Raw genomic sequence first — 14,085 nt, forward strand, 5'->3', positions numbered from 1 at the left:
CTGTCCTTGGGCTCCTGCAGCAGGACAAGCACAGCAGGAGCAGCCCCAATCCCCCCCCAGGCTGATAAATCAATTCTATCAATCCTTACAAGTTCCCCTAAAGTATGAAACCCTCCTTATCAAAAACTAAACAAGGAAATTGCTGAAAGCAGCAATATCTGCCAACCACAGCAGCATCTCCCTTTAAACCTGCTCCAACAGCAGCCTGAGCTGACCAAACCCCAGCCCTCAGGACAGAGCAAACCCCACCTACCAATGACCAGGATGTTGTTGAGCTGCTCCACACCATCGATTTTGGACAGCAGCTGGTTCACCACGGTGTCGTGCACGCCCGTGCTGCCAGCCATGCTGCCCCTCTGCTTGCAGATGGCATCAATCTCATCAAAAATGATGATGTGCACCCCACTGTTGGCTCCAAGCTGGGGGAGAGAGGACAGGAGTGTCACCAGATTCCAAAATCAACACCAAGCTAGCCACACAGACACAGAGTTGTATTTGCAGGAAGAAATGATGAATCTGACTCCATGGCCTCAGAAGGATAATGTATCATTTTATGATACTACATTATATTAAAGAATGCTGTACTAAACTGTACTAAAGAATACAGAAAGGATACCTACAGTAGGCTAAAAAGATAATAATGGAAACTTGTGACTCCTTCCAGAGTCCTGACACAGCTTGGCCCCAATTGGCCAAAGAGTGAAAACAACTCACACCAGAATCCAATGAAACAATCACCTGTTGGATAAACAATCTCCAAACACATTCCCCATGAGCAAAACACAGGAAAAGCAAATCAGATAATTATTGTTTTCATTTTTTCTCTGAGGCTTCTCAGCTTCCCAGGAGAAAAATTCTGGGTGAAGGGATTTTTCAGAAAATGTGAATGTGACAGACACAGCATTGAGAGTCCCTGTGTGCTCAGTATCACATCTCTGTGTGTCTCACCCCTCTCCAGGGGAACATCCTGCCCATTTCCAAATCAGGGAACTCAGGGGGCTCTGCTCAAACTCAGAACTTTGCAGCTGCACAGGTTTTAGGGAAGAGCACAAGGCTGAGCAAGCCAAGCAAAGGCCAGAGCTCAAAAGGCCCCAGCACTCAGCACCTGGGAAAGGGACAGGTACCAGGGACAGGGAACAAGGCCTGTCTGTGGAAAGAGGGAACACCCCAGGCTGCACTGAACTTGGTAAATCCCCAGCTTGCCAGAGCAGCTTTGCTGATAATGTTTTTAAGGAGCCCAGTCAGCCCCAGCACTGCCATTTCCAGGTTCACTCAGGGGTGAGGCAGTTGCAGCTGCTAAGAGAACAGGATACTTTTTGTGACTGCATTATGAAGCTTTTCCCCTTCAAATTCCACCTCTAAAACATCTTTTGTGGCCAGGGCAGCCCATGTTATCACTGGGTGCATGTGCTGGGCCTGGCAATCTGCCCCAGACACAGGCAGCACAATGCCAACCTTTGGGAGACCTTTTTAATCTCCCAGCTGTCATCAGGCCCAGCCCCTGCAGCCAATATTGAGTGGATTTTCACAGGTGTGTTATTGCCAAGGCAAAGCAGCTCCCAGAGATGCAGCAGCCACCAGGAGATTGCTCACATGGGTCTGTGTTACCACACAGAGCTGATTGACTGACTAATAAACCTTCTGCTGAAGAGATGAGATTATTTCAAGTCACCACCAAAACCTGAGTCTTGTGAGCTGATCAAAATTAAGGGATCATTTGCTAATGACTTCTAAAAAGACTTCCCTGTATTTAACTGTGACTAGCCTGACATTTGATTTTCTTTATCAGAAAAATCTATCAAGATCAAGTGATCAACAGCAGAGAAAAATTACCATAGCACACATGAAAGAAGTATTTACACCATGAAACTAAAGATTGGGGTTTTGAAAAAGCCAGCTAAAGCAATGGATAAAAAACATCACTGGAAAAAAACAGAATCTTTATATTCACTTCCAGTTTCAAAGATCTTTAGTTTCAAGACATTATTCTCATCCATTAGTTTTCTGCTGAGAAAAATTACCCATGTATAGGTTATAACACTTCAAGTGCTGTAACATACCAATATGCCTGCAACCCAAAAACGTGAAAGCTTATGTGCCAGCTTAATTTAGTAAGAAAAATCCAAGCAATGGATAAAAAACATCACTGGAAAAAAACAGAATCTTTATATTCACTTCCAGTTTCAAGACATTATTCTCGTCCATGAGAAAAATTAACCATGTATTGATTATAGTAAGTGCTGTAACATACCAATATGCCTGCAACCTAAAAACCTCAAAGCTTATGTGCTAGCTTAATTTAGTAAGAAAAATCCAATTAGATTCAATTATGTCTCTCCTACAAAAAAGAAAAAAAAAATAAAAGAAAAGAAAAGGACTTCCTAAAAACATAGGAAAATTTGCACAATCTGAGTTTTAGGGAGCCCAGCTGCCTTTTCCAGCTTCCAAGGCTGTTTTCACAGCTGATAGTCAGTCTCTCCTGGTCTGTCACTGCTACATTTTCTGAAAAATCTCTTCACCAGGATTTTTTCTCCTGGGAACCTGAGCGGCCTCAGAGAAAAAACAGTATTATCTCATTTGCTTCTCCCTGTTTTGCTGCTCTGGAATGTGGCTGAAGCTTGTTTACCAACAGGTGCATGTTTGATTGGTTTCATGTGAACTGTTTTTACTTAATGACCAATCACCATCAGCTGTGTCGGACTCTGAGGAGTCAGTCACGAGTTTTTATTATTCATTCTTGTTCAGCCTTCTGTCTGTATCCTTATTCTATTTCTTTAGTATAGTTTTAATATAGTATTCTGTGATATAATGTGATAAAATATAATATAATGTGATACAGTGTGATATAGTATGATATGATATGATATGATATGATATGATATGATATGATATGATAATGTGACGTGGTATGATATAGTCTAATGTAATGTAATACAATGTAATATAGTATTATATTATATTATATTATATTATATTATATTATATTATATTATATTATATTATATTATATTATATTATATTATATTATATTATATTATATTGCATTACATTACATTACATGATATAGTGTGATATGATATATAATATAGTATGGTATAGTATGGTATAATAATTATAATATAATGTATATTATATATATAATTATAATATGATATAATACAATATAATACGATATGGTATGATATAGTATGATATGATGGAATATAATGTAAATATAATATAATATAATATAATGTAAATATAATGTAATATAATATAATATAATATAATATAATATAATATAATATAATATAATATAATATAATATAATATAATATAATATAATATATATGCTATATTATGATATATTATTATATATGATACGATATGTGATATATGATAATGATATATGATAGATGATAAATGATATATGATATATGATATATGATAGATCATATGATGTAATGTAATATATTATATAGTATGGTATGATATTGTATAATATAGTATTGCATAATATAGTATCATATCATATCACATCATATCATATATCATATCATAATAAATCAGCCTTCTGAGAACATGGATTCAAATTCATCTCTTCCCTCCTCCTGGGGACTCTCACAAAGACCCCACTGCTCTCATCCCCATCGCCCCCATGGCTGTGCATCCTTACCCTCCTCTGCTCCTCCTCTGCATCAGCAAACAGCTTCCTGATGTTGGCCTCGGACTCCCCCACGTACTTGTTGAGGATCTCAGGCCCGTTGACCACCTTGGGCTCCCTGGCGTTGAGCATCTTCCCGATCTGCCGCGCCATCAGCGTCTTCCCGCAGCCCGGGGGGCCGTAGAGCAGGATCCCCTTCACGTGCTTGCAGCCTGCAGGGACAGGGAAGGCATCGTGGAGAAGGCTGAGATACAACAGAGACCAAGGAAGCCAAAGAATAAAAGGAGGGTGTTGGGAAGGAGGAAGGTTTGACAAGAAAGTCTCACAGGTACGCTTGGCAGAAAGATTTTTGAATATAGAATCTGAAAATGGAATAGAGATGGAAGCAAGATTTGATACAGAAGAAAAGAATTGCTGAGCCCTAACCAAGGAGGCAAAGGATATGTTAGTTAGAACATCCTTACAGCAAAGGATAAACCCAACTCAAACAAGATGTTTTTACCAAGCACAAAGATAGCACAGGCAAACAAGCCTGCCGATGGTGCAAGTAGAAAAAGATCTCAGAATTTTCCACTGCAAGAAAACTAAAAAACAACTTCCAGCTTAAACTGTAATGTGCTTTTAGTGAGTGGAGAACAGTAACATGAATATGGTAATTACAGTAGTTATGATAGGCTAGAGATAAAAGTTAAGGTATAGATTGGTTCTAATGCATGAAGATGCTCAGCAAAGAAAAGTATAGAATGCAGTGTAACCAAAAGAAAAGTCTATAATGCATTATAGCCTAAACTAAGGGTCTCCAGGCCTGCCTGCAGCTGGAGCTGACAGCTGTAGGCACAGCTCTGTCACCTGAACTGCTGTGACATCTTGGATGGAATAAACTGCATTTTGGATACAATAAACTGCATTTCAAAGAGCCACCTGGAGTCCTCAGGAGTCTTGGGGAATGGTGGAGCTCAAAGGCTTTTTTCCATTTTTTAATGACTACATGAAAATCTGATTTTACTCCATTTTTGTGGATTGACTTCTTTAAGAATGTGACCCATCCATGGTAACCTCACCCCATCCCACAGAGCCCTCAGGGCTGTCACATCTCCGGGCAATTCTGCCTGTTAAGGACAAACACACCTTATTGTCACAGATGTATTTTATGAAAAATCCTTTTGTCAGGGTATTTTTTCCTGAGGAGCTGAGAAGCTTCAGCTTCTCCATGTTTTGCTGCTTCAGAATGTGATTTGGAGAACTGTTTACCCAGCATGTGAATTGTTTTTACTTGGTGACCAATGACAGCCACCACAAGATTTTATTATCATTCCTTTCCAGCCTTCTGATGAAATCCTTTCTTATATTCCTTAGTATAGTTTTAATGTATCATTTTCTTGTAATATAATATATATCATAAAATAATAAATCAGCCTTCTGAAACATGGAGTCAAGATTCTCATCTCTTCCCATGTCAGGGTTGCCTGCAAATTCCACCCCTCATCACTCTGCTGTGATTTCACTTACTCCTGAAGGTTATGGCAATAAAGAATTGATTTCAGTCTGAACAACTGCTCAATATTATTTAATTCCTGTGACCCACAGGCTCTCCTCCTTCTCGCTCTGGTTCATTCACTGTAGTGAAGTTCCAGGTCACTGCCCTGAGGAGCAGCTGATGCTCCCAAACCCCAGAGAGCAGCAGTGCTGCACTGCCTAAGCCCAGCAATAAAGCTGAGAGGGAAAATCAATCCTGCTGGGCTTTTCTGCAGATAAAAAAATTTACTCCAGGAATCCAGAGCTGTGCCTAAAGAACTCATGAGTCAGCACTGTGAGTCAAAACCATAAACAACATAAACCGAAGACAAATCTCACAGGGGAGGGAGTGAGGCACAGATAAATTAAAAGTTGTTCCTGTCAAATCCCTGCCATGAGGTCATTGTGAACAGGATCTGCTCTGCAACCAAACTGCACCAGCCAGGGTGGTGCTGACAAAGTGATCTCTGCAGGGAAAACCCAGCACAGCAATGCTCCAGCTCCTGGGACCCAGCACGAGGCCACCAAAGGGCTGCAGAGGCCACCAAAGAGCTACAGAGGCAACCAAAGGGTTACAGAGGCCACCAAAGACATAAAGAGGCTACCAGAGGGCTGCAGAGGCCATCAAGAGGTTACAGAGGGCACCAAAGGGTTAAAGAGGCCACCAAAGGCATACAGAAGCCACCAAAGGCATACAGAGGCCACCAAGGGGCTACTGAGGCCATCAAAGGCATAAAGAGGCCACCAAAGGGTTACAGAATCTGTCAAAGAGCTACAGAGGCCACCAAAGGGGTGCAGAGGCCACTAAAGGGTTAAAGAGGCAACCAAAGGGTTACACAGGCCACCAAAGGGTTACAGAGGCCACCAAAGGGCTGTGGCAGGTCAGGGCTGTGCTCCCAGCCCAGCCAGGCAGATCCATGGTGCTGCAGGGAGTGCCACAACACAAACACCAACGCTCTGGGCCTGCTTGGTTCTTCTGGTTTTCTCCTCAGTCCTGAGAGAAGTGTCTGAGGCAGCTGGGGGGGCTCAGCCTGAAGCCTGAGGACATCCCTGGCCACCTGCTGCCAGACTGGGTTGCCACTGAACGGGCAACACTGAGAGCAGGGTCTCAGTCAGGTGACAGAACATTCCAGACCCCCAAAGCAATTCGTTCCTCTTCAAATCAAACTGCCACAAGCAGCTCCAGCAGACATTTCCCTTCACAGCCACGTTCACCTGGCTAAAATCAAAGTTTTAAGGACAAGCAGGACTTTATTAAAATTAGACAGGTGATGACAAATCCCAAATGTTACCTCTCAAATCACAGCGGGATCCTCTGCACCACACAGGAATTTTGATTAAGTTTATCTCCCCCTCTGCTGATTTCACCAATGTGGCCCAAATGTCAATATTATTATGAGAAAATCTTTCTAAACACAAATTACAGCTGTGCAGACATCTCCAGCCAGTTCACCATTTGATGAGCTCCAAAAAAAGGTCATTGCTGCAACCTGAGCCTTAAATTCTGCCCTTCAATGACAGTTAGAGGCTGAATAGGGACTTTAACAGGAAGTTAAATATGGGAAAAACAAAATCTGAGGGAAAATTCATTAAAAATGCTGAGAATGGGAGAGTTACTGGTGCTACCAATGGAAGTCATTCTGTTTTGACCCAGAACATCACCTGCCCAAAGACAAGATAAAGTTTATTTGTTCAATTCTCCCTCTTCAATTTAGTGGAGAGATCAGAAGAACCGATTTAGTATAAGAGGGATTTTCTACTTGGGAGTGTAATTCCCCTTTTTAATTAAAATCAAAGCATTCTGGTGGGATTGGATCACTCAGATGCACCACCAGGAACCTGCATGGATGGGAAGGCCCCAGCACAGCAGGGAGATTTTTATCTCTGCACATTCATCTTGGGGCAGGTTACAGGAAGTTCAGGGTTCCCAGGCTTCACCTGACATACAAAATTTCCCTACAAGTAGAGCTGGGTGGAATTTCCCTCTCATGCTGTAAGCCCAGAGTGTCTGATTTGAATTCAAAGCTGGGGCAGGGAAAGGACGACATCTGAACCAGAAATTTTATTTTCTCAGTGGTCAGAGTTTAGATTTATCAAATCCTTTGCCACTGGAAAGAGAATACAAAGTGAAGTTCTCCATGGATCTCTAGAAAGGGATTCCTCACCACATCCCACTGGCTTCAGACCACACAAGCAAAATTTCCCTACAAGTAGAGCTGGGTGGAATTTCCCTCTCATGCTGTAAACCCAGAGTGTCTGCTTTGAACTCAAAGCTGGGCCACACCTGAACCAGAATTTTTATTTTCTCGATGGTCAGAGTTTGGATTTATCAAATCCTTTGCTAGAAAGAGAAGACAAAGCGAAGTTCTCCATGGATCTTTGGAAAGGGATTCCTCACCACAGCCCACTGGCTCTGAGGAGCTCAGTGCACACATCTATCAGGCAATAATGAGATTTATGACAAGGGCATTTATCCATTTCTGAGGGAATGTGCTAGAAATTAAAATAAATCAGCATCTCAGAGAGCCACTTCCAACAGAATGCCTCTGGCTACAAAACCAGCATCAGGACCCTCAGGAAAAGGGATTTTGGTGAGAGTATCAACAAACAAAACCAAGCACAGCAGCAAAGAGTAAACGTCTGTCAAGAGAGCTACAGAAAGATCCCAAATCCCTGAGGCAGGTTCTGTGGGAAGCTGAGCACAGCCAGGATGTTCAGAGCCCCATCTCACCTGGATTACAGCAGCACAATCCCATCAGCATTCCCTGATTCCTGGGATAGAGCTGGGTCATTCCCACCTGCTCAGAAAGCCAACACTGGGATTTGGGAATGTGCTGAACATTTCTGCCTTGTGAACACACACAGACACCCCAGGGCATGGGGACACCCAGCTGGGCACAAACTGGGGGTGCCAGATCATGGTGATGCCACCAACCAACACCCCTGCAGCCACCTGGAGCAGGAGCAAAGCCCTCCCAGACCCCACTGATGGCTCATACAGAAATTCCCTGCTGCAGGTTTGGTGTAAAGCCCCTTCCCCTCCCTCCATCCCATTTCCACATTCCATGTTAAAAGGGAATCATTTCCTTTGGTGACTTTGCAGAATTTGCAAGTCCCATCTCTCATACCAGGACTGAAGACCTTCAAGTCAGCTCACTCTGTGTCCAAAAGCTTTCCTGCCACCCGCCCTGTTCCCTCCTCCAAAAGTTTTACAGTTTTTCTCATCCACATGAACAAATTACATCAGGAATTCTAATTCATTCATCTCCTTCACTTTCCTCCCCATCCCTGGGGGATACCAAAGCCAATCCCTGGATCCAGGTGCCTCAAGGTGAGCAGACAGGTTAAATCCCACAAGGAGGAGAAGGACAGGAAAGCACTGGTCCAATCCTCCAAAGTTTTCCAGTTGTACTCATCCAGCAACCCAGCACATGAACAAATTCTGTCAGAATTGTGATTAACTCAGCTCCTTCACTTTCCTCCCCATCCCTGGGGAATACCAAAGTCAATCTCTGATTTTTAGAAGGAGAGGCAAGTGACAGAGGTCAGGGACTTCCTCACTGCTCTCCCCAAAGGAATTCAGTGCCCAGACCCAGCCTGGATCCAGGTGCCTCAAGGTGAGCAGAACACTTCAGGTGAAATCCCTTTAGGAAAGCACTGGTCCATCCTCAGCAAGGAAGAAGAGTAAACAACAGCAAATGCTGAGTTCAAGCTGTTAAATACTTATTTACAGCAGTGAGGAGTTGACATTTGCTGTGACAGCTGATATTAACAGAAGTGACAAATGGGTAGGAACAGGCAACAGAAGCAGAAAAAGAACAAGGGACACAAGAGCCCACAAGTGTTGGATATGGGCAGATCACTTGGACATGAACTTCAGCCAAGGGAGCTCAGAGTGGGTGAAATCACCTCAAAATCAGTGAGAACCTGAACAGGGTGGGTGAGAAAGCAGGGGGGAGATGGTGAATGTCATCCCTGGTGTTGCAAAGGGAAAAGGGAGAGAACTCTGGGCTTGGACTAAATTGAGAGGTCCCTTCAACCTCAGCTGTTTTCTGACTGTGTTGTACAGAGCTAGCACTAACCTGATGGCTGGAAGAAAATGTCTTTTTAAGTGGGTAGAAGAAAACAAGACTACAAGAAGTAACCAGAACAACTTTGAGACAACTTCCCTCTAGGAAAACATGGGGTTCCCCACACAGAGGGTTTGAGGAAACAAAGAAAGCAAGAAAAGGACATTTAGACTTCTCTAAAGATATAAATATGTGTTAGACACCCTCCTAAACATGCAAGCTGAATGAAGTTAGAGGTGGATGAAAAGCAGACTAAAATTAAACCCCACAAACTTTAAAGCACAGTGAGAAATGATCCCTCCTGAATTTAGTGGCATGTGGTGCCTGGGAGATGGAACAGAACAGAATGCTCCAATTAAATCTGCACACTGCAAAGCCAAGAGCTACAAACACACACACAGGCAGGATTCAATTCATCTGAAATCCATGTAACCTGATGCATGAGTGTCTAATTGGGGAGGAATAACGAACTGCATGATGCAAAACACAAAAAATCATCCCAGTGAGGATTCTGCCCAGCCAGGGCCTGCTGACTCACAATGGATCCATGGTTTGGGCTGGGGATCACAGTCCTGAGCAGGGAAAGGAGCAGAAATAATGATGGGTGATGTAGAGGTCATAGAAATGGCCTCAGAATCCCAAAACTGCCCTGGAGAATGCTGGAGAGACAGGAGCAGGCTGGATGCAAAGGCTGAGGTATTTCCAGCACCCCAGCTGAGGTTAAACATCCCTGACACTGATTTTTCATTAAAATGACCCTATTTCAGAATAGCTGGGTGAGAATCTTTCCATCATTATTCTTCTCTTACAGTATCTCTGAGTACTTTGAGAACATTAATGCATTAATTTTTAAGGTAGCTTAACAGACAAGCCTCCACTTCAGACAGGATCTGGGGAAGAAAATAATCTGAGTGTCTGCTCATTTCAATGTTCCTCTTGTGTTCTTGATGCCTCACTTCTCCATCATGAGCTGGACTTCAAAATTACAGAGCTCTGAGACCAAGAGGGCAGGCCAAGATGGTTCCCAGGAAACAGAAACCACCTTCAAAAAGTCTGATTTAATTTATTTATGATTTGGGTTCCATTTCAGTCTCTTAGAAGGAACACATAACACCAAACATTTCTCTACCTGTTATTAAACAACATATCCATGCACAATTTGCTCTTGGAGGCCTCCACAACAATTAATGTGCCACAGAAATCAGAGAAATTGCTTTTCTGCTGCAAGTCAAGGCTCTGTTTCAGAGCTTGGGGACACCAGAGTGTTCTTAAATAAGGAAAAGAGGGTCAGCACAAGTGTTTTGTTTTCAAAAGGGTCAGCACAAGTGTTTTGTTTGCAAGTGTGAGAAGGGACTTTCGAGGTTTGTTGCAAGTTACAGCTCCAGGCACCAAATATCAAAAATGTTGTTTCAAGTGAATAAATATCTGTGGGAGTCAGGGGGAAAGGAAGAACAACAAGAAGAGAGAACAGTGGAATGAGCTGGGTTTAAAGGCTCAGCAGAAAAACAGCACCTACCATGGATGGGAAGAAAACACAACATTTGTCAAATAATCAGAGGAGCTTTTGCTGGAGCAAGAGGATGCAGCAGAGAGTAACCCAAGGCAGATTCCCTTCAGCACAGAGTGACACACCCTGAGCTGGCACAGACATCCTGGAAGGGCTTGGAAAGGAGGAGGATTCCCTGGAAACAGAGCTAGGAAGGGCTGTCCTCAGGGAGAACTGCCTGGTGTCTCCCTCCAGCAGTGCCCCAAGGTGTGAAGTTCCTTCCTCAGAAGTGAGTGAGGCACCAAAATGTTTCCAAACATCTTCCTCAAATCTCATCCAGGTAAGGATTTAATTCCATTTGGCAGCCACAGGGTTGGCACCAGTCAATCTTCCCTTTGAGGGTGTTCAGGTCCTGGCACAGGGTGCCCAGAGCAGCTGGGGCTGCCCCTGGGTCCCTGGCAGTGCCCAAATCCCAGGGCTTGCAGCAGCCTGGGGCAGTGGAAGGTGTCCCTGCCATCACACTGGATGGGGTTTGAGGTCCCTTCCAGTCCAAGCCATTCTGGGATTGTGTCACATCACACACCCAGGGAGCTGATCTAGCTGAACACTGACCCTATAAACTCTTTATTAACAGCATTTTTTATTGCCAGCTGTATTAGCTCCCCACAGAGCCATGCAAGCCCAAAACCACCAGAACAGGGCTGGGACATCACAGATGGCAAAAAACCAAACTGTCCCTTCCAGGCCAGGGTTGGTGCCCAGCTGGGGCTGATCTAACATTCCTGCTCTTGTACCAGCAGAGTTTCCCCCCTTGGATGATATGGTTAACTAACATTGATTTATGTGCTCCAAACCCAGAACATTCCATGGAAGTTAGATAAACCACACACAAATTGCAAGTAATGCTGGAAGGGTCTATAGAGCCTCTGTGTAGGTCTGGACAGAAATATTTATTGCATTTGGCATGGAAGCTGCAGTCTGGGAGCACTGGGCAAAGAACACAACTGGGTGAGCACTGCAGCACCAGGCAGCAAGCAAATTCCAGCTTTTCCTTTCCCAATAAATTATTCACAAAGGTGAACAGCTGTCACACTGACATTTCAGATCTGAAATATAGTTAAGAGCAAGTTATAACTAAGGCAAAGAAAATGAATGTCAGAAAGTTTTTGGTTTTTTTTCAAATTTCAGATAAGCTCTTTAGCCTTGGGGTTAATCAGAGCTCAGGAGCTCTGCTCCCAATCCAACTTCTTCCCTGAAAAAAGTCTCTTTGTGCAGCCTGGCTGTAAACATGCACAGCAAGAATATTTGTACCAAATGTAATTTAATGGGGCACACCTTTAATTCATTGCCCAGGGTAATCCAAATACCAGTGGTCCTTCACAGAATATTTGTCTTCTTTTATTAAACAACACCAATTATCTTTTACCTTTTTTCTTTCACATGTGGTCCCAGCCAAGGGCTCTGTGCTGCAGCCACAGAATCAGAGAATCCCAGAATGGTTTGGGTTGGGAAGGGACCTTAAATCCCACCCAGTGCCACCCCTGCCATGGCAGGGACAATTTCCACTGTCCCAGGGTGCTCCCAATGTCCAACCTGGCCTTGGCACTGCCAGGGATCCAGGGGCAGCCACAGCTGCTCTGGGCACCCTCACAAGGAACAATTCCTTTCCAATATCTCACCCAAGTCTCTCCTCTGTTAGTTTAAAACCACTCCCATTCTTGTCCATGTCAAAAAATCACTCTCCTCTGTTCTATAAGCCCCCTTTAGGCACTGGAAAGGGCTCCAAGATCTTCCTCTTCTCCAGGCTGAACATCCTCAGCTCTCCCAGCCTGGCTCCATGGAAAGACTTTATAAATACACACAACAGCTGCTTCAAAAGGTAAAAATATTTCAAGTACAGGAGGCTGAGCTGGCCACCAGTGCCTCTGGGTAAAAGCTGTTCTTTCCACAGCCAGCACCATTTCTCTTCTTTCCTCTCTCTGCAGAGCAGTTAAATATTTAACAAATCTAAGCATTTTATGTTCTCAAGCAGGAGCAGAGAAAGTTTTATCTTGCCCACAGCCACAAAACCCATGAGCCAAAGGCCTCAGCTCTCACATCAAGAGGAATTAAAAGGCAGGAGAGAGAGTGAGAATCAGCCCTGGGGTTTCTCCATAGCTCCTCCATACGTGCCCAAATCCCCAAGGCAAGACTGAAGGCACATCCCAGGGAAGTTTATTTTGCATCAATTCCACAGGCACTGGAAGCTCCACACACCCCCACACAAACAGGATGGAGCTCCTGATGGAAATCTGGTTTGTAATCAAAATCTTGATTGCTTCATTTGTGGAGAGAGGGAAGGTGGATCAGAAACATAAACATACACAGAAATTACACAGCTATGGATTCCAAGTTCAAATAGGAGCCCACACAGATTATATTCCCAGAACAAGGAGCAGCCAGAACATCCCCAGCCACGTTCTGGGACAGAACCAGACACCTGCAGCTGCACATTGCTTACTAAAAATTCAACCCTGCACCATTTATCTGCCTGCCAGCAGATGTTTACCAAGTACTGGGACTGCCTTTCCTTCCCTTGACCCAAAAAGAGGAGTTATATTTAGAATCTGTGCTTTTATTTCACAGACTCCAGGAGGTGCCATGGCCTGCCAGCACTTCAAACCAGAGCAGCAGAGCTCACAGCCCATGCTGGGATTACTGGGCTCAGGCTGGGGAGGACAGGGCTCATGGTGCAGCTGCCAGGAGGAATAGGAGGTAAAAGAGATTATGGCAGGAGCATTAAAACAAAATTTCCTCTGAGCTGTAGGGACAGATCATGGTCAGGCAGTCAGGAACAGGAGCACTGCTATGGATAAATGAAGATTTAAGGAGGGAGGGTTTCGCAGAACCATGGGATGGTTTGGGTTGGAAGAGACCTAAAAATCCATCTCATTCCAACCCCCTGCCATGGGAAGGGTCACCTTCTACCAGACCAGGCTGCTCAGAACCCCAGTTTCAGTTCCAGCAGAACAGGATCCAGTTAAACCATGTGTCTCATTCCTTCAGACATTCCATGGGCAGGGCTGAGCTTCAAACTTCAAACCTGAGCAGCAGAGCTCACAGCCCATACTGGGATTACTGGGCTCGTGGTGCAGCTGCCAGGAGGAATGGGAGGTAAAATATATTATGGCAGGAGCACTAAAACAAATTTCCTCTGAGCTTCATGGGCAGACATGGCCAGGCAGTCAGGAACACAGCTATGGATAAATGAAGCATAGGAGGGAGAGTTTCACAGAACCATGGGATGGTTTGGGTTGGAAGAGACCTAAAAATCCATCTCATTCCAACCCCCTGCCATGGGCAGGGACACCTTCCACCAGACCAGGCTGCTC

The 14,085-nt window shown here is 44.1% G+C and overlaps 1 protein-coding gene across 2 annotated transcripts in view; it reads right to left on the reverse strand.

Moving 5' to 3' along the window:
• The window catches only part of NSF (N-ethylmaleimide sensitive factor, vesicle fusing ATPase), a 72,351-nt gene that overhangs the window by 24,806 nt on the left and 33,460 nt on the right, over positions 1-14,085 (reverse strand). For both annotated transcript variants that reach the window (XM_058041578.1, XM_058041579.1), the window contains exons 9-10: positions 3,656-3,855; positions 254-419 (exon numbers count right to left, since the gene is read on the reverse strand). In XM_058041578.1, coding sequence (XP_057897561.1) covers positions 254-419; positions 3,656-3,855 — 366 coding nt within the window. The remainder of the gene's footprint in view (positions 1-253; positions 420-3,655; positions 3,856-14,085) is intronic.

The sequence above is a fragment of the Melospiza georgiana genome, chromosome 28 (assembly GCF_028018845.1).
Source record: "Melospiza georgiana isolate bMelGeo1 chromosome 28, bMelGeo1.pri, whole genome shotgun sequence".
NCBI lineage: Eukaryota > Metazoa > Chordata > Aves > Passeriformes > Passerellidae > Melospiza > Melospiza georgiana.